Below are 24,191 nucleotides of genomic sequence, written 5' to 3' on the forward strand. Positions count from 1 at the left end.
ACATGAATATGTCAGTCGTAAATGCTTCCTTTGTCCAGAACCAGCACTATCCAAGACCCCTTAGCTCTCCCAGTCATTAGCCGTAACTCAATGCAGGGTGAAAAATATCAAAATCCTTATTGAAACACATGTACAAACAGATATACAACTCAGGGGACAATCACCCCTTCCTTTGGAATTCAGGGCGGGGTAAACTGTTCAATCAGCAAGGAGAGCTGTTGGAGGAATCTGCCCCTTTCCTCTCCACCCTACCCCCGGGCCACATGCCAGGAACACAAATACAAAACATTCATCCCATAATACATTTCTCCTAAAGCAGACACAACATGACAATGGGACATAGCTACACCCCAAACAATCCCAGCAAACAGTCCACAACAGCATGAGGCAACACACAATATATACACATATACAACATTCCAGTGTGGCTGTACAGCGAGTCCGACTAGCACAGATCAGACTGGGGTTTTCAGTCACCCTGTGCCCCTAATGGAAACAGGGTAATTTACACATAGGAGGTGCTGGGGTAGCTGGACACAGTTTTCAGAGCTCTCCACGGTAAGCTGGGTTCCTCAAGCCCCCCCACCCAAAGTGGCTCCCGTCACACTGAGACAGTCATATAGCCAAAGTGAACTCCTGTGGATTCCCGAAACTAGTATACAATGTATGGCTCAGCCTGCATAACTGAATGACAGGTTGACAGGAGCCATAGATCCGATGTAAGCATTCTTCTGCAGGTATCTGTACATCCAGTGATCAGGCCTTGTTCACATGTGTGTACTACAACGTACACCTGTGCGAAGGGACATGATCCACACAGGGATGAACAGGTGTTCCTTGCATCTGCATGCAGGCAGTCCCATTCAGTGCCAATCTTTGCAAGTGCAGGTGTGCAACCCTTAAAACACACCATTTGGCTTTAGGGCCATGCACACACACAGCTGTCAATTGACATGAATGGGATTGCCTCCCCTTGCAAGAAGACGTGCCTCCTGTACATATAAACATGCCCATGCACAGTGCTTTGAAAAAGTATTCATACCCCTTGAAATTTTCCAAATTTTGTCATGTTACAGCCAAAAACGTGAATGTATTTTATTTGGATTTTATGTGAAAGACCAACACAAAGTGGCACATAATCGTGAAGTGGAAGGAAAAAGTGTGGCGTGTATTTGTATTCAGCCCCCCTGAGTCAATACTTTGTAGAACCACCTATCGCTGCAGTTACAGCTGCAAGTCTTTTTGGGGATGTCTCAATTTGCACATCTAGAGAGTGACGTTTTTGCCCATTCCAGATTGGATAGAGAGCGTCTATGAACAACAATTTTCAAGTCTTGCCACAAATTCTCAATTGAATTTAGGTCTGGACTTTGACTGCGACATTCTACTCATGAATGTGCTTTGATCTAAACCATTCCATTGTAGCTCTGGCTGTATGTTTTGGGTCATTGTCCTGCTGGAATGTGAACCTTCGCCCCAGTCTCAAGTCTTTTGCAGACTCTAACAGGTTTTCTTCTATGATTGCCCTGTACTTGGCTCTATCCATCTTCCCATCAACTCTGACCAGCTTCCCTGTACTTGCTGAAGAAAAGCATCCTCACAACATGATGCTGCCACCACCATGTTTCACAGTGGGGATTGTGTATTCTGGGTGATGTGCAGTGTTTGTTTTCTGCCACACATAGCGTTTTGCTTTTAGGCCAAACAGTTACATTTTAGTCTTATCTGACCAGCACACCTTCTTACACATGTTTTCTGTGTCCCCCACATGGCTGCTTGAAAATTGCAAACAGGATTCTTATGGCTTTCGTTCAACAATGGCTTTCTTCTTGCCACTTTTCTATAAAGAGCAGATTTGTGTACTGAATGACTAATAGTTGTCCTGTGGACAAATTCTCCCCCCTGAGCTGTGTCTCTCTGCAGGTTCTCCAGAGTTACTATAGGCCTCTTGGCTGCTTCTCTGGTTAACCTCCCTGGTGGTATGATTATGTCAGATTTTTGAATCTCAAGTGGTACATCGTTTTGCATGAAAATTTGGCATTTTATATTGTAGGCCTGTAATTCTTAGGAACAACTCACTTACATCTGACCAAACAAGTGTCTAGTAGACATTCCGGGTATGATAAAGTTTGAAACATGAAATCATTAATTATAATAGAATAAATAACTATAAAAGATTATAAAAATAATATAATAATATTTTTTTTTCAATAATGTAATCAAAAACACTGAAATTTGCTCAGTCGCAGAACCGTCGATGTCACTTTCAGATGACAAATTTCCCCAGGAATTACTATCGCTCAATTCTGCAAGTTATTCTAATTCACGATCACTGTTTTCTAGCTGTCTAAAACCGCTTTTGATGTAGAAGGAATGCTTTTTAGATGCCAAGTTTCCAGGCAGAAAGAATGGTATATATGATATAAAAGTGCAGGCAGGGAACTGGACAAAGCACTACTGACAAAGGGAGATTAAATGGTTTGATACAGTAATGTAATCTTACAGATCACAGCTTATTGTATACGTTATGTTTTGTGTATTTTTTTTAAATTTGCCGCCGGGCTCCGCCCCCCATGCATCACGACACTCAAAGGGAATGGAGCCAGGAACATTGATGAATTGGGCGGAGGAACCGGCGGAGGATACAGAGAGGGGATATTGCAGAATCCTGGGGACAAGGTAAGTAACCTGTACCAGGATACTGCGATGCAGTCCCAAGTGTGGCTCTGGGTCACCGCTCTTGGTACTGAAAATTTACCCGGAGCCACAGTCGGGAATACTGCCAGGGAGGTTAATGCTCTCCTTGCCCAGTCGGTCAGTTTTGGTGGACGGAAATGTCTTGGTAGGTTTGCAGTGCCATACTCTTTTCCATTTTCGGATGATGGATTGAAGAGTGCTCTGTGAGATGTTCAAAAGCTTGGCATATTTTTTTATAACCTAACCCTGCTTTAAACTTCTCCACAAGTGTATCCCTGATCTGTCTGGTGTGTTCCTTGGCCTTCATGATGCGGTTTGTTCACTAAGGTTCTCTAACAAACCTCTGAGGGCTTCACAGAACAGCTGTATTTATACCGAGATTAAATTACACACAGGTGGACTCTATTTACTAATTAGGTGATTTCTAGAGTTTCCATTAGATTTTAGTTAGGGGTATCAGAGTAAAGGGGGCTGAATACAAATGCACGCCACACTTTTCAGATATTTATTTGTAAAAAACGTTGAAAACCATTTATCATTTTCCTTCCACTTCACAATTATGTGCCGCTTTGTGTTGGTCTATCACATAATGTCCCAATAAAGCACATTTACATTTTTGGTTGTAATATGACAAAATGTGGAAAATTTCAAGGGGTATGAATACTTTTTCAAGGCACTGTAAATGAGGCCTTACTGACGGTTAAGGACAATGATAGAATATAATATATCTGCATCTAATGGGTGGATTTTCTGAATAAAAAAAAAATTATTGAAAAGTTTAAAGATGGATCATCTTACCAGCAAAGGTTGCTTCTTTCTGAAATACAAAAACAGCAAAATGAGAACAATGTTTCCCGTATATTGCAAAAGCCACTCCTGGTCACAGTTTTACCCAAGACTAATCATACATGGTCAGATAAGAGTGAGCAGGCTTAAAGCGGAGGTCCACCCTAAAGTGGACCTCCGCTCATCGGAACCCTCCCCCCCTCCTGCGCCACAATTGGCACCTTTCAGGGGGGAGGGGGGTGCAGATACCTGTACAGTACAGGTATTCTGCACCCACTTCCGGGATAGCTCTCTGCGGAAAGGGGCGTAGATTACGCCCCTTTCCGCAAGTGCCCGCCCCTTTTCGCAAGTGCCCCGCTGCCTGCTGGGAAACACACAGATCCCAGAGGCAGCGGGGACCGTCCTTATTGCGCAGCGCGATTCGCGCATGCGCAGTAGGGAACCGGGAAATGAAGCCGAAAGGCTCCATTTCCTGATTCCCATACCCAAGATGGCGGCGGCAGCACCTTACAGACGATCTAGAGATCGGCTTCGGGTGCCGACATCGCGGGCACGCTGGACAGGTAAGTGTCACTATTTTAAAAGTCAGCAGCTGCAGTATTTGTAGCTGCTGGCTTTTAAAAAAAAAAAAAAAAACGCGGAGTCCCGGTGGACTCCCGCTTTAACCACTTCCCATCCAGGCCAATTCTGACATTTCTCTCCTACATGTAAAATTCATAATTTTTTTCCTAGAAAATTACATAGAACCCCCAAACATTATATATGTTTTTTTAGCAAAGACCCTGGAGAATACAATGGCGGTCGTTGCAACTTTTTATCTCGCAATTTTGCGAACATGTTTTTTTCAGAAAAAAAAAACAGTTTCATGCTTAAAAAAAACAAAAACAAAAAAAAAACAGTAAAGTTAGCCCATTTTTTTTGCATAATGTGAAAGAGGAGGATACGCCGAGTAAATAGATACCCAACATGTCACGCTTCAAAATTGCATGCGCTCGTGGAATGGCACCAAACTTTGGTATTTAAAAATCCCCATAGGCGACACTTAAAATTTTTTTACTGGTTACATGTTTTGGGTTACAGAGGAGGTCTGGGGCTAGAATTATTGCTCTCCCTCTAACGTTTGCGGCGATACCTCACATCTGTGGTTTGAACACCGTTTTTATATGTGGGCGGGACTTACGTATGCGTTCCCTTCTGTGTGCGAGCTCACGGGGACAGGGGCGCTTTACTTTTTTTTTTTTATTGTTAATTTTTTTTTTTTTTTTTAGTTTGACACTTAAAAAAAATAAATAAAAAATTGATGACTTTTATTCCTATTACAAGGAATGTAAACATCCCTTGTAATAGGAATATGGCATGATCGGACATATTTACAGTGAGATATAGGGTCAATAAGACCCCACAGCTCACCTCTAGGCTGGGAAGAATAAAATAAAAAAAAACAAAAAAACGATCCTGGCTTCCCTGCCAAATTGGCGCCGTTAATTTGAATACTGAGGCCGGGCATGACGTCATAACATCGCGCCCGGCCTCCGTACGATCATAGAGACTCCGGGGATGATCTGGTCCGCCGGAAATCTCTATGGTAACTGGCGGGGGCCGGCGGATCCCGTCACCGACTCACTGATGGAAGCGGCGAGTCGGTACAAGCACCGGAGGGCGGCGTCGCCTCCCGCCGCCCGTAAGAATGATCAAGCGGCGGAACAGCCGCTATGATTGTTCTTATAGTGCAGGGAATCGCCGGCTGAAAACGCTGATATCTGAATGATGTCTGTGGCCTCAGGCATCATTCAGATATAACCATCGAAAGCCCATGACGTCAATAGACGTAGTATGGGCGCCAAGTGGTTAAAGTGGTTGTAAGCCCTTACAAACCACTTTGACCTACAGATAAGCCTAGATTAAGGCTTACCTGTAGGTCCAAGAAATATCTCCTAAACCTACACAGTTTAGGAGATATTTACAAAAAGACAGGCACTGCTGTCTACGGCGCGCAGGCGCACTGAGCACACTGCAGATCACGGCATATTGCCGCTCTTGTCGGCTCCCATGCGTGGGAGTGATGTCATCGCGGCTCCGGTGAATCACAGCGCCGGAGTAGCGAGACCCGGAAGTCACTCCAGCATACATGGCAGTGGTGAAGATGAAGAAGGAGGACCGCTTTGAGGGCTTCGTTCTCAGGTAAGTTATTCATAATGAGCTAGTATGCTATGCATACCAGCTCATTACGCCTTTGCCTTGCAGGTTGCATTAAAAAAAAAAGTGCCTTTACTTCCTCTTTAAAGCTGAACTCTAGACAGATATATAAGCACACAAATCAATGCAGCTCTATATTCATTAATAGACCACTGAATCCATTTTTTTTTTAAATTGCACTAGTGTAAGGCATCCCCATACATAAATCTGTTTTTTCCTTTCAACCAAGGGGTTTAATGAAAAAAATGACTCGATTTCCCCAGCCACACATTTGAGGTGAATGGGGAAATCCTTCCTGCTGAGCTATTGACAGCTGGAATACAGGCTACACCAATGCTGGAAACGCTCATCAAGCGGGAAAACTCCAACAGGGCAGTTTTACAGAAGTTGATCAGTAGATTGACTTCTATACAACCACCCTGCTCATACATGGATTGAAATTCCTCTGGTCCCTGCTTAATAGGCTTTAGTTCAATCCATGTATGGCTGGCTTAGGAATCTGATTTTGATTTGATATCAACTCCTTGCCATCCCCTATACCAGTGATGGCGAACCTTGGCACCCCAGATGTTTTGTATCTACATTTTCAATGATGCTCATGTACTCTGCAGTGTAGTTGAGCATCATGGGAAATGCAGTTCCAAAACATCTGGGGTGCCAAGGTTCCAAAACATCTGGGGTGCCAAGGTTCCAAAACATCTGGGGTGCCAAGGTTCCCCACCACTGCCCTATACAGTAGCAATCAGACTTGGGGAGGTAGTGTCAAGACTGGGTGTGCTGCATGCTAATATGCAGACAAGGAACATACTGATAAGAGGAGAGAGCAGAATGAACAAAGAGAGGACCTCGGCCTTTTGTATCTTTACTTTCCAATATTCAGGCTGGGATGGAGAGTGAATACGTTCACTGTCCATAATTAACAGAGAAAAGTTATGCAATCTGCCTGTCTGTGCCAAGTCATGGGGTTGTGTAAATCTCAGAATTCACTGGAAAGGCAAATTCTTTGGCAAGTTGTGTTTTATGTATTGCAACAATGTATTTAGCTGCCTGCCTTGAGTTCAGCTTTAAACTTGACTTGGGCAGAAGTGAAAACCAACACATGGCACCACAAGGTGCTATACTTCAGCTTGTTTTTTTTATCTTAGAAACATCGAAGGTCAAGTTAGGATCTTTCTAATTCTAAAGCCCCGTACACACGAGAGGACTTTTCAACATCCAAAGTCTGACGGAATGATTCCGTCAGACTATTCGATCGTGTGTGGGCTGCAACGGACTTTTGATTCGCAAAAGTCTGACAGACTTTAGAAAATGGAACATGCTTCAAATTTTTCCGACGGAACTCTGCCGGACCCAGTTCCTACTGAAAAATTCGCTCGTGTGTATGCTATTCCGACGGACTAAAACCGACGCTAGGGCAGCTATTGGCTACTGGCTATGAACTTCCTTATTCGAGTCCAGTCGTACGTCATCACGTTCGAATCCGTCGGAGTTTGGTGTGATTGTGTGTGGCCAAGCCCGCTCATTCGAAAAGTCCGTCAGAACTCTGTCGGAACTCCGTCAGAACTCCTTTGGAAGTCTGTCGGACATAAGTCTGGTCGTGTGTACGCAGCATAAGAAATACTAAGCACCCTTTCTTATAAAACCTACCGTTCTTGCTTGTGCACAATAGAGTGTCTTATCACATCCTTTTTGTAGACACTTGTGTAGTCACACTGGTCACATTTGTGTGGCTTACTTCCCTGGTGGTTAAACATATGTTCCTTGACAATGGAAAAAAAATATATATTTTAGATTCATACACATAAATATTAATTGAAATGCTACTTCTAAAAATCATCATTATATATCTATAAACTACACAAACGAAACCTGATCCTTACTTAAATTGCAACTTCACTCTCTCAATCAACATTGATTTTATTTTTATTTTTTCAATAATAGTTTTATTTATACATTTTGACAGGTACAAATATAATGCAGTGCATGGTTACTGAAACAAGAAGGCAGTATCCTTCGTAAAACATTGTTTATTTTTAATCTTTATGCTACTATCATTAATATATAGACGGGAACGTATATCATATTTATTTGTTTTAAACATTTTATTTATTTATTTTTTACATTTCGTCAGTTATTTCCTGGTTTCTTGCCTAAGCAAATAATGTCATCCATCCCAAGAGTCTTCAGGAGGAGGGATTTTCTCAGCTAAGCACAGCATGCCTGAGTTAAGTCCAGATCGATTCTAGGAAGTAAATGCTACATGAATCATTTGCCCTTACTCAAGATCGCCACGGCCAACAAAGCTAAGGGGGTGTTTTTTCAACGTGACCGGCCAAATTTTGATCCATGTATGGGCACTGTGGTTGTACAGAAGTCGATCTACCAATTGACTTATTTACAACTGCCCTGTTGGATTTCCCTCACTTGATCAGCGCCGCAGGCTATAGCCTACCATGCTGATCAGTGTATTCTGACAGGGGGGTTGGGGGGGAAGGCTCCCCACTATCAGAATACAATAGCTCAGCAGAAGGATTCTCCCATCTACCTCAAATGTGTTGATGGAGGAATCAGGTCAGTTTTTCCCTTCAATCTTCTGACTGAATGAAAAAAACTGACTAATGTATGCCTTACCCTTTAAGATACAAACATTTCCCCTTATGTTCTCTTGGATATACTGTATATTCTTCACATTGTACAAACATGTGACTTTCTGGCAGCAGCCTTGTTGAAAACACACTTACCTTTAATGAAGACCATCTTCGGCACTGGTAGTTACATTGATGGCACCGAAATGTTTGGGGGTCACTGCTATCGTGTGAGTTCACATGAAAGGTATAGTCTTCTTGTGTGAGGAAACGGGAGCCACAGACACGGCACATAAATTGTCTGAGTAGTGGCTTACTTGGAGGTTTATAACACCTGCAGGTTATAGGGTACAGTATAAGAAAATTATGAAACTAGTTGCTGCTCATATAAGATGGCCACGCAGTTTGCATGCAATAACAACAACATTGATGGGTAACCAAACCCCAGAACTCTACACGTTAACTTGCTTATAAAAGAGAGCCTCACCACTCCAGGAACACACATGCAGATAGTGAAATGTTCTCCCAGCCTGGAGGCCTCAGGTGCTGGCAATTGCCGATAGCAACAGATGAAAGTAGACTCTGGACTGCCACACTCTTCAGAAAAAACACCTTTCTTTATTAAAAAGTCACATTAAAAACCCAAACACAGCAGACAAAAAAAAATCTGATGTTTCGCACTAGCAGTAGTGCTTAATCATAGCCATCATAGCTATGATTAAGCACTACTGCTAGTGCGAAACTTCAGCTTTTTTTTGTCTGCTGTGTTTGTTGGGTTTTTGACGTGACTTTTTAATAAAGAAAGGTGTTTTTTCTGAAGAGTGTGGCAGTCCAGAGTCTACTTTCGTCTGTTAACTTGCTTATACTCAAAAATCAAACTATGTCATGTTGGACCAAATCATGGAAAGTGCAAACATTTATGGTATCAGGAAGCTTCTTTAGCCAACTTTGAAGTAAAAGGCTTCTTTACAACTAAGATCTAATCGCACAGGTGTCAAACTGGTGGCCCTCCAGCTGTTGCAGAACTACAGGTCCCATAAAGCATTGGAAGGCTGACAGTTACAAGCATGATTCCCACAGGCAGAGGCATGATGGGACTTGTAGTTCCGCAACAGCTGGAGGGCCACCAGTATGACACCCCTGATTTCGAATGCATATGCTGTGATACAGTAACAATGGCCAAGTTACATAGTTAATCTGGTTGAAAAAGTCCATCCAGTTCAACCTAGGAAAAAAAAAAAACAACCCAACACACTCAGATAGAAAAACCTCCATATTCATTATCCAATACCCACAGCTGATCCAGAGGAAGGCAAAAAAAACAAAAACAAAGCCATATCCAATTTGCTTCAGCAGAGGAAAAAATTAATTCCTGATCCACCAAGAGGTAATTGGATATTCCCTGGATCAACTTTACCTATAAATATTAGTGTCCAGTTATTTTATGTGCATTTTTTTAAATTATCCAGGCTTTTCTTAAAACAATCTGCTGCTGTTTTCCAATCCAATTTTTAAACTGCAAGGCTGGTAAAACTCTCTCTCGCTGGCTTAATGTCTCTAACTATAATATCCCTAAACTATGGAAGTGCTGAGGGAAACCTCTAGGGACATGGCCCTCTTCCCGAAAAAATATATTATTTCCTTATTGTCAGGGCTGGCCGCTCAGCTGTCGGCTAATTGCCAGCTCTCTCCTCTCTCTCCACAGTTACCAGCTGTTCCCGATGATGCTCGTCTGACCTGCCTATTTAAAGCCTTCCAGCTCATTTCTCCATTGCCTTCGCGTTGGTCACATCACAAGGAACCATCTCCTGCTGTTTGTTTCAAGACTGGCTTGCTAACATCCCTCCTGGCTTCTTATCCTGCTTGCAGTTGCTCTCCTTGGATCCCTGACTTTTGGCCTGGCTGATTACCCAATCTGGTTAATGAACTTTGGACTGGCTGACTACCCGATCTGGCTACTGGACTCTGGCTATGCTTGACTACACTTTTTTCTATTTACCTTTTTATTTTTATTATTAATAAACAAGTGTGATTTGATTGTACTTCTGTCTCTGTCTGTTTCATGGTTCCTGACACTTATTACCTGTGCATGTGTTGTGACAAATTCTCTTATAGCAGAACAATATGTGATCCCTACGGTTCATTTAATCTAGATGAAATACTATGCAGTTTACATGTTAGAGGGACCTTTTCCCAACAAAAGCAATACTTTGCAGTGTATTTTGATATGCTATAGAGCAGTGATTCTCAACCAGGGTTCCTCCAGAGGTTGTAGGGGTTCCTTCAGCATTGGGCAATTTCTGCCTCTCAGATAAGTTCCCACTCACACCATTGATCTTTTTAGCTATCTGTAAGGAGGTAATTCTTCCCAATGACCACAAGTGTAAGGACCATTCTTCCCACTGACCATCACACTAATGAATCATGAGTTGTATATTTCTAATTTTTAGCAGGGGTTCCCCGAGACCGGAGAACTATTTCAAGGGTTCCTTTGTGTTGAAAAGGTTGATAAAGGCTGCTATAGAGCATTTGTAAAGTCGGGTACTATGTTGGAAGATAGGAAGATCTAGCAATCTGAAATTCAATCTATCCCAAAGGTGTCAAGAAAGTTGAGGTCAGGGCTCTAAGCAGGACATTCAAGTCCCTCCACACCGAACTCAATAAACAATGGGGTTGATTCGCTAAAACTGGAGAGTGCAAAATCGGGTGCAGCTCTGCATTCTTGCAAATCTTGTGAAAAATCTTCACAAAAAAGTGAGACTGTTGTATTTGTATAGAGGGAAAACTCCATATTAATGCCCATGGTTTTAGATGAAATGTCTAATGGGCTCAAAAAAGGTGTGATGGTCAGGTGTCCACAAACTTTTGGCCATTCAGTGGTACATCTTTCATTTTGGCTGCACTCCAGCTTATCATCATTTCAAGGGACCTTCAAAAACACGTTACTAGGAGTCTCAAAACACAATGAATATTGAAGCACATGTAACATGAATTGCCTTGTTATTGTTTTGGGTTGCTTCAAACATCCCTAAAATTGGTCTACAGTATACAGTGCTTGTATCTACAACAATTAATGTTGCCTCGGTTCCCTTTACTTTCCACCTTTTACTCCCTTGATCCAGTTAAGCACAAACAGTATCACGGTTTCTTTTTACAAGGTTACTAGTGTTATTATATCCATGTTACAGCCCTGAAACAGTCAAGTATTTTAATTGTGCTCTACTTTCCCCCCACAGACAGCACCAGATGATGGCAGCAGAAGGGGCAGCCTTTCTCCATGCTGCCACTCTAGCTCACCATGCACCCCACTGATGGGCTCGGTGAACCAGTACAAGCAGAAGAGGCAGCGTGTCCCCATCTGGTCTAAAATAGTTGCAACTGTCAGGATATATATGGTGACTGCAAGACAGTGTTTGCTAGGTCTCTTATCATATTAGGTTTGGGAATGAACATGTACAGGGAAATCAGAAATAAAAAAATTATAGGTATGATTGTCTATATACATTGTACGTACATAATGCAATTATATTTACAAAAGCTCTCATTGAGAACTGTCTGATACATACAGCTGTTTTTTAAAGGGCACCAAAGATGCAGCATGCAGAACATGCAGCAAAAATGTGCAACCTAACAGAAGTCTATGGGACAGGGGGTGACATGCAGGAAGATTGCGAGTACACCAGCACTGCAGCCAAACTGCAGCACACTAGTGTGCACCCACTTGATAGCACATAGGACCAGGTACTGCACAGGCTGCAGAAATAAAATTCTTTAGCTGTAGATAAGGAAGAGGGGGGGGGGGATTTGGGAGAGAGAGAGCATAAAGGGAGGGGGGAGAGGCCGGTCACAGCTCACTCACTTGGAAGGTCCCAGCAGGAGGCTCACTGGCTCAGTCAATGCATGGCTTCATGTTGCCCAGAATTGGGGTGAGCACAGGGAGAGAGGAGCAGGAGGAGGCAGAGCGGATCCACCCTCTCCCATTCATGTGGAGAGGGCTGTGCTCTATGCTGAACTCACTCAGACTCTTAGTCCTATGACAGGTGCAGCCAACATCCCTGTCACAGGACACATCGCCGGATCGCAGCAGGAGTATTCCTGCACTGCTTCTGGGCTGTTAATCCGGTGTTGCCTGCCCCCTCCGGTGCCGCCCAAACAGTAGACTCGGCCATCTCGGGAACTGCACAAATGAGCAATTCCCAGCTGGCAGCACACAGCTGATAATGGGAACGGAGTTCCTGCAGCGCAATAAGTACAGGAACGGTGTTCCCATGCGCTCCTGCAGGACTCGAGCCCCGATTATATCCCCTTCCTAACAAGGCGAATTTTCAGCTTTTAGCACTGTCACAATTTGAATGACAATTGTGCGGTCATGTAACACTTTACCCGAATAAAATTTTTCTCTTTTTATTTAGACAGGTAAAGCTTTCTTTTGGTGGTATTTAATCAGCACTGGGGTTTTACATTTTTTGCTAAATAAACAAAACAAAAAAAAAACGCACATCACTGATGTGCACTGATGAGACTGCACTGATGGGCATTAATGAGACTGCACTGATGAGGCTGCACTGATGAGGTGGCACTGAGAGGTGCCAATGATGGGCACTTATAGGCTGCACTGTTAATCAGGGCCCTGATTATCAGTGTAAACAATATACTCACTGTGCCCTGTCTGATCGGCTCTCCTTTCCTCACACGCTGTCTCTGTGTAAGGAAAGCAGAGCCAATATCCAGCAAGATGGTTTAAATGTGACCAGCTGTGATTAGACACAACTGATCACATGGTAAAAGGGTTGCTATGATTGGCCCTTTATCCTGATCTGTGAACCGCTGTTTCTAAGAGACACAGCGATCACAGACACTTCTTGATGTGCGCCCCAGAGGGTGTGCAGGAAGTGCATTAAAGTGTGGATTTTCAGGGATGCCCCCCAGAGGGGGGGGGGGCAAGTAGTTAAAGCAGTACTAAACTCAAAAGCAAAAATGTCATGAACTGCAACTAATCCTTAGATGTGATGGCTGCATTGGTTTTCTTTTTTTAGGTTTTCTCCCCTCTGTTTTCACCTGGTAGTCTGGCCAGTAACACACCCCCTGTGCCTACACTCTGGATGAAGGAGCACAGAGACACTCTTGGACAGAAGCATTGTCAGGCTGGGGGAAGCTATATGTACTACCAGATTTAGAAGCACTAACAAATTTAAGCCAGGCTCTAGTGCCCTGTACACACAAGCGATGAAGCTGTCTTGCATACACATGGTCACACCAAAGTCCGACCGTCAAGAAAGCGGTGACGAACAACACGTACAACGGGACTAGAAAAAGGAAGTTCAATACCCAGTAGCCAATAGCTTCTGTCTCATACTTGCTTCAGAGCATGTGTTGTTTTTGGTTCGTCGGAACAGCATACAGATGACCGTTGGAAAAATATAGAACATGTCCTCTTTCTAGGTCCGTCAGAATTTGTGACGTAAAAAGTCTGATGGGGCATACACATGATCGGAATATACGATGCAAAGCTCCCATCTGACTTTTTCTGTCGGAAATTCCGCTCGTGTGTATACGGCATAACTCGTATTGCAAGCACCCCTGTCAGTGGGAAATGGTTTGTCTCAACTCGTTAAATGCTACATCTGCAGGACAGCTTGTGCAGTTGACAAATAACAGACTTGCGGGCCAGATCACCAGGAGAAAATAAAGGAAAAAAAAGCCTAAAAAATAAAACTAATGCAGGCATTACATCTAAGAATTGGTAAGCTGCAGTATAATAAATGTTTGCTTTTGGGGTTATACTGCTTTAACTGCAGTAAAGAAAACTCAGGCCTCCTGCCCTGACAAAAGGGCTGTGCCATCTGGCAGATCTGTGTAAATCTTAGGAATGGATAAATGAAAATCCAAATTCTTTGGCAGGTAAATCAGCTACCTTATATTTATTCTGCGTATTTTGTGTTTTTTTGCCTGGAGTTCAGCTTTAAAAGTGAAAAAAGTTGGGCAGAAATCCATTGTTTCAGTTCTGATACAATTTTCAAATGGACCCACAAGATAATTTACAACAGCATACGCTCACCTCCGTCCTCTGTAGCGACGATACTTTCTACCCAGCAAGTGTTTGGGTGGGCGCCCACGTGGCCTAGTAGGTGGTTTCTGTTCCTCCTCAAGAGGTGTGGGTGAGATATCTTTATTTTCAGCATCAGACAGAACAACAGAAATTTCTGCTCGATTGTCAGCTACAGGCATTGGCAGACTACTCTCTTGATTGGGTCCTAGAGAAGAAAAGCACAGCAGATTATGTTTGTAGTTCAGTGGAGTTGCTGTAAAAACTCTTAAACTCAAAACCGTGGATCTTTGTTTTTCGAAGGTTGTTGGCTCAAACTTGTCTTGCATACACAAGGTCACACAAATGATGGCCAACAATTACGAACATACTGACGTACAAGACGTATGGCGAGCCGATAAAAAGGAAGTTCAATAGTCATGCGCCACTCTTTGGGCTCCTTCTGCTAATGTTGTGTTTGGTGAGCATGGATTCCGAGCATGCGTGAACTTTGTGCGACGGACTTGTGTACACACAATCAGAAAGTCTGACAACAAAATTTGTTGGCAAAAAATTTGAGAACCTGCTAACATTTGTTGGCGGAAAGTCCGATTGTGTGTACGGGGCATAAGAAAGAGAAGATTGGAAAGATTCCATGTGCTAGTTTTCTAGCACCGACTACAGAATGAAAACAGCTGACTAGCTATTACTAGAAATACATAAGGCCTTAGTAAGCAATACAAAAGATTTAGATGACTTTACTATACATCACTATAAAACAATTCTTATGAGTAAATATTATTCTGTAATTTATCCTCCCTTCTTTTTTGGTCTAGTTTTTACCACCGCTATCAAATTGGCCCACACTGTTAAAATAGATCTAAAGTCCAATCCCTAAAATCTCAGGTTTTACCACGTTAATGTAATTTCAAAAGGTGTTTTCAATCTTTTTAACCCCTTAGTGACTATGGGTAAAACAAATGTTAATGTCTAAGCACAATTTTGCAACTTTAACTTGTGTTAGTAAAACTGTACACATTGCAACTACTTTGTGTATCCAGATGAATTATGCCTTGTTTTTGAAATTTGTTTTTCTTCTTGGTGGTAAATGGTAATGGATATCTCCTGATTTTTTTTTTTCCATTATCAAAAGGAAAACCATCCCAAAATTGTAAAAAAAAAAAAAAAAATATATTACAATCATTTACCACCTAAGAACAACCCAAAATATGTTCTCCTGCTCCTGACGATTGCAGCGATACTACATATGTGTATGTTAGTTGTTGTTTGTACCAGTAGTAGTTGGTCCAGAAACAATGGTGTGCATTTTTTTTTTATTCTGCCTAACACACATTTTTGCTTATATCTTTTCCTCCTGCATCTTGTGTATGTATCTTTCTTTTCATTCAAAAGAGGAAGTAAACAAACACAGGGATGGGCTCACAGTGACTGATCACTGTGCTAGCCAATCAGAGGTTATTACAGCGATCAAGTGACCCGGAACTGGGAGTCCCGGGTCCTCACCATTAGTAAAACCCGGTCTTTGAGCACAAAGAGAGATACGCATCTCTACGGATAAAGACCCACTTCTGTGAGGCCACATATATGCGAACAGTTGGTGGGAAGGGATTAAATCAGACTGTTTGAAGAATTGTTTTTAATTTGTATTGTTATACAGTCAAGCTGCACAACAACTAAAGAATATATATGATGTGTGCATGTGCAAAACTAAGGGCTGGTCAACACCGGATGCGCTGGGGTGCCCTTGCATATGTAATCCCAATGCACACTATTCAAGAAGGAATGGGCTCCCTATGAACACTGTTCACACCAGTATTGCTAACCATCAGTATTTTTACTGGCAGCCAGTAAAAAACGGGCACTTTTCTCCTGCCAGTAACAGGAAAAGGTCACCAGTAAAAAACATGGCGCAGCTTGGAAATGCACATATGGGGGGGGGGGTTTCATCTGGTGGAAGTGGTGCCTAAGGGTATTATGCGATGTCATATGCAAGGGAGCCAAGTGGACCAAGAAGAGGCTCATGTGCGGGTCTGCGGAACAGGAGCATGGCAGGCCAGGAGGGGGATTGTCAGTGCTTTTTAGACTGGAGTGGACTGAAGGGGCCACCTGGCATGGAGAGAGACTGTCACTGTAATTTAGGAGAGGACATGTCATGTCGGTGACAGGTCATCATCATCTGTACTGCTGCACACTGCTGCCAGTGTCACTGTGAGAGTCAATTTCATGTGTGTGTGTGCCCATCTATTCTAATTTCTGGCCCGCCTGGGTCCTGTCCCTGAGCTACTTACTTACTAGATTTAAAATAAAATTGGAAATAAGTTTTTTACCTTAACTTGTAAATCACATTTTTTTAAACAGCAGCGCTGTGATGGCAGCACACTGCCGCTCTCACAAAGAATGCAGTGGTCAGGGCCTATATTGGTTCAACATGCCCCCTGCTCAGTGCTCCAATCAAAGAACCACTGTGCGGGAGGGGGGGTGTGTGTTGGATGGCTGGAGACCTGGACTACTGCGCTCTGTGTGAGAAATTCAGGATTAACTCCACAGCAGTGTAAAAGCGATCTCAGAATGTGCGGAATGCTCCATGTGGGGCTTGCTCTTAGAAAAACTTTTATGCTGCGTACAGACGATCGGAATTTCCGACAACCAAACCGTGCATTTATTTCCAGTGGATGTTGGCTGAAACTTGTCTTGCATACACACGGTCGCACAAATGTTTTCGGAAATTCTGATCGGCAAGAAGTTCAATAGCCAGTGCGGCTCTTCTGCTTGATTCCGAGAATGCGTGGAATTTTGTGCGTCGGAATTGTGTACAGACATTGCTGCCTGTGAAAGATATACTGTACCTTGTATGCGTGGAATCTTACGTGGTCGCCCAGGTCGCCTACGAGGCCTCTCTTTGGCAAAAGCTCTATCTGTACCATCAAACTGGTGACTTTGGGTGGTTTCCTCTCCTGGGCTGTAATCACTGTCATCTAGAACAACAACCACAAGAAATTACAAATTCTGTACAATTTTTACGAACTACAATACTAACCATACACTATACAATCTGATTGTACAATATCTGTAACATCTCCTTCAGCTTTACCAAAACCATGTAATGTAAGACAAGCAATGTATTCAAATCATGTCAAATCAGGCAGGCCCTTGTACTATAAAGTGCATAGTAGATCTAAAAGAGATTGTGTAATCAGATCGTAAAGTATTTGCTGACCCAAAGAGAAGAAGATTCCTCACCATTTGGGTTATCTATGGCTCCAGCATCCACAATATCATCTTCATCTTCGTCTTCCTCCTCTCGTAATCTTACTGCTTTACGAGGCACCCGTCCGTCTTCATAGGCTTAACAGACAAATACGGTAAAACCAAACAAGCTGCTAGTTTTCTCGAACAGAGCAGTGAGAAAATATCCCAGAAATCTAAGAAACTGCTGTGCCTTTTAGTGACTTTTATTATATTTCCAGTGCAAGCATATTTGACTTTTTGATGTTTGTATCCTTATATGGAAACTATTATGGATTACTTTTATTGTAGTTCATGTAAAGATACAGTTTTTAACTGTTTTTATTTAGCCTGGGTTCACACTGCTTCAGTGCGAGACACCGTATGTAATTCGCACAGGAAACACAGCACATTCCGGTGCAAATGACATGCAGTTTCTCTGGTGTGTGACTTGAGCCATGGATTTGTTCGGCTCAAATCGCACATCATTTGCACCAAACTGGAGCAGGACCCTTTTTTTGGTCCGCTCCAGAATCGGATTGCATGGGTGTTCACACCCATGCGATCCAGTTCTGCAAATCATGCTGCATTTTGCAAACTCTTTGCGGTTTATCTAAATAATATATCTTGGTAAATCTGAAGGAAAAAAATCAGCAGAAAATCTGATAGCGTGTATGGGGCTTAAGGCTCCATGTACACTAGCATTTTTTATTAGCTCAAAAAACACTAGCAAAAAACGCTGGATGAAAAACACTGATAATAGCGTTTTTGTGCTGACTTAGCGGTGTTAATGTTTTATTAGCGTTTTTACAGTTCATGAAAAAAAAAAAAAAAAAATTGAAAAAAGCTGTTAGGAACGTTTTTATAGTGTTTGGTGTATTTTTCTGCTGGGAAACCGCTCCCAAAAGCTCTACAAAAATGATGGAACAGAATAAAATGCTCATAATAGCTTCCATGAGCTAATGTGCATGGAGCCTTAAAAAAAAAAGAAGGCAAAATGCCAACAGGCAATATAAAATAAAATCATATTTACTAAACGTAAAAAAATATATATATTTATAATGATAAGCTCTGGGCTTCTGCGGTGCACGCGTCTAAATTAGCAGTGCTAAAATATACTGCTGGACCGGCAGCCTGTGTCTGATCAATGGGTTTGTGCACGAAGACCTTATACTGGTCTAGTGCCTGTCCTGCCCGTTTGCCAGCTGTCACCATCTGAGCATCTCTATATGTTAAACACTGGTGTGTTAAGCTGCTCATAGGTGGTCCGACTCTCAGCCAGTTCAGCAGGAACTGGTGGAGACTCGAACCATGTATGGGAAGGCTGAATGTACCCAAGTTGATTGATCAATCAACTTTGGGTAAACCCTGACTGACAGATTTCACATGCGATTATTGCTAGTGGCTATTATAGACACTATAAGTAATCACTGTGTTCTCCCAGTGGGGACAACTTCCCCCCTCCCCCTCCAGGAGAACGCAATAGCTCTGTGAGAAGGATTCCCCTGTCAACACTGTCTGTGTTGATTGGGGAATCAAGCAAACACCTGGTTGCAGGAAAGAAGTTTGTTGTCTGTGTCCGGCCTTTGAAAATGCATCAACCCCAGATCTGGTGAAACATGGCACAAGATGGTTGCACCTTGGCGAGAGTCCTCGAGCGACCTTCTCTGGGTGGCACAGAAGATCCACAAACCATAACAATACTTTTTAGGAATGTATTGTTTTTAGTCCTCACCATAATAAAGAAAAAAAAATTATTTGAATACTGCTATAGACTCTTTTTAGGGCTATTTTATTCAATTTGTTTTCCAAATAAAGCTTTTTAAAATTACCCAAAATAACACTGCAATATTTTGTAGAATAATGGGTTTCCTTACCTGCTGGCACATGGCGCTCTTTCACATGGCGAAGGAGAGTGGATTTTGAGATACTCTTGTACTGGCACATCTTGCACTTGTACTGCTGGACAACTACCACTTCCATCATACCTTCCAACGCATCCAAGTCAGAGGCTGTCACAGGCTCATCAGTTGATTGGGTTACAGAAGCCTTATTAGTATTGTCTTGACTGACAGTCATGGGGTAACTAGTTGGGACTGAATCAGAAAATTAGTTAGAATACTGCACTGTAAAAGTCACAGTGTAAGAACAAAATGTAATTTTTATTTGTTCAGATATTAGTTCACAATAATGCCCCATAAACGCAAGCGGCATTTCCATCGGAAAACGTGTGATGGAAGCTTTTGCTATTCCGACAGTGTGTATGGTCCATCCAACTTTTTCTATCTGAATTTCCGCCAGCAAAAGATTGAGAGCTGGTTCTCCGACGGAAAACGTTCTTGATGGAAATTACGTTTGTATGGAATTCCGACGCACAAAAAAAACATGCATGCTCGGAAACAATTCAACGCATGATCGGATACACTTCATTTTCTCGGCTCGTCGTAGTTTTGTAAATCACCACGTTCTTGACAGGCGAAAGTTCAGAGAATTTTTGTGTGACAGTGTGTATGCAAGCCAAACTTGAGCGGAATTTTGTCGGAAAAACCAGCCAAGATTTTTCAGACGGAAATTCGGCTCGTGTGTATGGGGCATTAGAAAGCTAACCTCTGGTTGAATTACTAAATATGACTGAACTAAATATTGAAATATATATGAATTAAAATCTTATAAAACTTTAACATTAAAACTAATACATTAAAGTGTTATTAAAAATAATTTTACAAATGTTTTATTATTTCTAATCTGTAGCTTTCAATAACTGCTTGACGACATTACTGGCACATTACATTTACTGCAGCAGGTACCTGTATGTCGCAGCTTTCTTCTGGGTTCCACTGTGCACAGCCGGAAGCTTCAGCTGCACAAGCCAATCAGTGGAATCCAGCCAATGATTTATGGCCAGCACCCGCTCAAAGTTTTAGCAAACGACATATGGCAGCGGGTCCTCGGCCGGTGCTCTTGGCTTCTCCTCTTTGGCAAGTACCCACATAGCAAGCGGCCTCGTGCAGGACTGATCCAGAGTCGCGCTGCCTGCATGCATAGACACAGACACTGCTGTCACCCTGTCCTGTGAGGAGAGAGAGAGGCGAGATCTGCTGCTCTCGGGCATAGGGCTGGATCGAGATCGGCCCAGACAAGTATAAGAGGGGGCTGGGGGGATCCTAATCATAGAAGGTTTTTTACCTTAATGCAGGGAACCTTAAGCCTTTAGAACCACTTTAGGCTGTGTGAGAAAATGAGAAATCCTGTGCCCTGACCGCATAGATAGGTTAGAATATCTATTCAGATGCTTTATTTCTCAGATTCTCTTTTTCTTATCGTTCTCTTTATTTATATTTATGTTATGTACAATAATGTGATGTTAAAGTATTTCTCCAGAGGAACGATTTGAAAAAACACAATGCCGAAGGTGGGGAAAATTCCCAGGGTATTTGTCATGACTACTAGCAGATCCCTTGTACGCTTATGTATGAAGTCATTGTGTAAGTATGCATATATTATTATGCACAAAAGTTTATATTAATGTTTGTACCACTTTGTACCTTTCCTTTATATAAACCAACAAAAGCTACTGGAAAATAATAAAAAAAAGCAAATATTTACAATACACAGTGCATTAGTAAACTAAATGCCATTCATTTAGAAAGTACATACATTTTAAATAGGGAATCTGCATACATAAAAACTATGAAAATATAAAATTGACACCCGGACCCATTGCTTAACATAATTCTAATTTTAAAAAAAATGTTAGCGTTTTGACGTTATAATTTTTCTTATACACACAACCGTGTGCATAATAAACTTGGACAGTCTTTCCGACGGACTTCTGCTGAAACGGACTTGCCTACACACGATCACACCAAAGTCCGATCGTTTATAACGTGATGACGTACGGCGGGACTAGAAAAAGGAAGTTCAATAGCCAGTAGCTGCCCTTGCGTCGTTTTTGGTCTGTCGGAACAGCATACAAACAGTTTTCCCTATAGGAATTGATTCCGATGGAAAGATTTAAAACATGTCCGTCAGAATTTTTGAGAAAAAAAAAAAGTCTGATGAAGCCCACACACGATCGGAATATCCGATGAAATTATTCCGTCAGACCTTTTCTGCCAGAAAGTCTGGTTGTATGTGCGCGGCATTAGCAAAGCTTTTTTTTCTGTTTTCGACAGAAGTTTTAGACATTTTTAAACCAAAAAAATACTTTTTATTTTTTATTTTACTGATTTTACCAAAATTATCCAGGGGAAAATCTCACTTATCTAAACCTAAACTAGTTGCAGGAATGAAAAATGTCTTGAAATTGCTGTATACAATTCATTAGTGTCATGGTTCAGGCAGTGTGCATACCATTCTCTGATTCCTCCAGGATCAAATACTGAGTGATCCCAGAATTCCTGCCCTCAGAACTTGTGACAATACAACCTGGAAGCAAAATAAACAGAAATGAGCATTCCAATAGCAAACAATGGTGTATTCCATGACATGCCCCCAAAATTACTTATTTAATAAAACTACAACTCAATGACAACAAGGCAGTCTCTCATGTCAACCACACTTTAGCTTTCACGTTCTAACAAGCGCTGGGAAAATTACATCTGGACAAATGGACAACAGATTGGAGAGTCTTGGCACTAACTATTATCAAATGAGACAATGACAGCATATCTTATAACCTCTGGCACTGCTGCTACAGGTGCAGAATAATACTAGCTAATAATAATATTTTAGCTATAAAGCTGGCCAAAGGGTTTCGTTTAGGGTAAGGGTTAAAGTTAACTTAACCTGGTGTAAAAAATTTCTAAGACAAACACTGTATTTGTCTTAGAGAGGAGCTCCAGTCATTTTTGAGTTTATTATAAGTCAGCGGCTACAAAAACTGTAGTTACTGACTTTTAATAAACAGACACTCACCTGCCCCGGGGTTCCAGCGATGTTCTCATCCGAGCCGTCCCTTCCCTGTCTGCTGTCCCCTACACCACAGCTTGTGGCATCGCACCCGGGTGCCCAGTGCACGAGCCACGCTGTGCATTGTGAGTTGTCCTGCAGCCTTTTGGGACTCGTGACATGTCCCAGATGACCTGCAGGGAGGGAGGGGGATGGGGGGAGGAGAACTTCTGCTTGGATCACCTAGATGATCTGCTCAACCCCCGCAACCAAATAAAAGAGCCATTTGAGGAAGGGGGGGGGGGGGGGGGACTTAAAGCAGAACTTCCCTTTTTGGGTGGAGCTCCGCTTTACGTTCATCACCTTGTGGTGTCCACAAGTAGCAGACAGTTAAGGTCATGTCACTTTAATGGCACACAATTAGCAGTATGATCCCTGAAGAGATCACCTCTTCCTAATGTGTCGCTCCACTACTGGCCAAAACCCTGTAAAATAAGGTGACCAGATTTTTAAAATGAAATCCAGGGACATTTTTTTTTTTTTTTTTACTAGTAATGGCGGCAATCAGCAACTCTCTGCCCATCTCACAGCCTGTGAAGTCTTACTCTCCGGGCCCTGGCTACTACTGGGTTAGGAGCGGAGGAAGAGCACCGCCAGGGAAGGCAAGGAGATAAGCAGGTAGGCAGCTGGCTGGGACTTGAGCCAAGGCAGAAGAATATGGACCTGATACTGAAAAAAATATTCCCTCCACTCCGACCAGCACAGGATCATCAGAAAGGGGCACAGATAATGGAAAAAAATACATCCCCCTAAGCTAGTGGGAGCGGCGGAGCGGGGGTGTGTAATTCAGAATTTTTATTATTTTATGTTTTTGAAATTGCCCCAGCCTCTGTTCAAATCCAACCCAGGGACAAAACCAGGGACAGACTTGGTCTCGGGACAGTGTCCTCAATCCGGGGACTGTCCCCGGAAACCGGGGATGTCTGGTCACCCTACTGTAAAATCTCCTTTGCCAGTGAGGGGGAAGCAATGTAGGGACACTTATTTGCCAACTAAGGGAAAGTAGCTGTAGCAACTGGTGACTATGTACAGTCTGAGCCTAGGATCCAAACGGCTCCTCAGGGACACAGAAGTGGATTTAAAGACTAATATCAATACTTGCACTTTGGCACTGTTGTCACCTTAGAAACATTTTATACCAGAACAGTTTCATGTTAGGGTTGGGGTGTAAAAATTAGATTAGGTTAAATATTAGAAGGGAGGCAAAAGCTGTTCAAAATTCGAACTGTGTGTGGTTCTGCTGGCACCACCTGGCTTGACAAAAAAAAGATTAAGAAATTGACTGAGTCAGATGGCTGAACAGTGACTGCATCCTATCAGAAGCAGTCACTGTTTAGTAGCGCCACTGTATTCAGGCAGTCACTACATTGATCCTTGCTGTCCTTTAAATCCCGCACCGAGCAGCTATGCGGCTGCACTGTAACCACAGTAGGTTGCTCACTCAGAACAGGCACCATTCACAGATTTTTCGCAATTAACGCAAAGCATTGTGTGCCTGGATGAGGTGGAGAGGTGACGTGGTAATGTTACACTCTCCAGCTCATAAAATCAGACAAAGTCTTGTATTAATTGAGAAAAATACAAGATTTCGCTGAGCAGGCGACACCCTGTGGTTACTATGCAGCAGAGCAGATGCTCAGCACAAAACATGGAAGACAACAAGGATAACTGTAGTAGCGGTGACTACTACAGTAATTCTCCACTTC

General features: G+C 42.5%; 1 protein-coding gene across 1 annotated transcript in view; it reads right to left on the reverse strand.

Annotated features, from left to right (window-relative positions):
* The window catches only part of ZNF335 (zinc finger protein 335), a 140,340-nt gene that overhangs the window by 47,479 nt on the left and 68,670 nt on the right, over positions 1-24,191 (reverse strand). Inside the window, exons 4-11 of the mRNA XM_077459237.1 lie at positions 21,889-21,963; positions 19,413-19,631; positions 17,551-17,655; positions 17,157-17,285; positions 14,323-14,518; positions 8,421-8,598; positions 7,327-7,439; positions 3,496-3,514 (exon numbers count right to left, since the gene is read on the reverse strand). Coding sequence (XP_077315363.1) covers positions 3,496-3,514; positions 7,327-7,439; positions 8,421-8,598; positions 14,323-14,518; positions 17,157-17,285; positions 17,551-17,655; positions 19,413-19,631; positions 21,889-21,963 — 1,034 coding nt within the window. The remainder of the gene's footprint in view (positions 1-3,495; positions 3,515-7,326; positions 7,440-8,420; positions 8,599-14,322; positions 14,519-17,156; positions 17,286-17,550; positions 17,656-19,412; positions 19,632-21,888; positions 21,964-24,191) is intronic.

Source organism: Lithobates pipiens, unplaced genomic scaffold (genome assembly GCF_037356315.1).
Source record: "Lithobates pipiens isolate NorthernLeopardFrog02 unplaced genomic scaffold, aLitPip1_a1.2 Scaffold_28, whole genome shotgun sequence".
NCBI classification, from domain to species: Eukaryota; Metazoa; Chordata; class Amphibia; order Anura; family Ranidae; genus Lithobates; species Lithobates pipiens.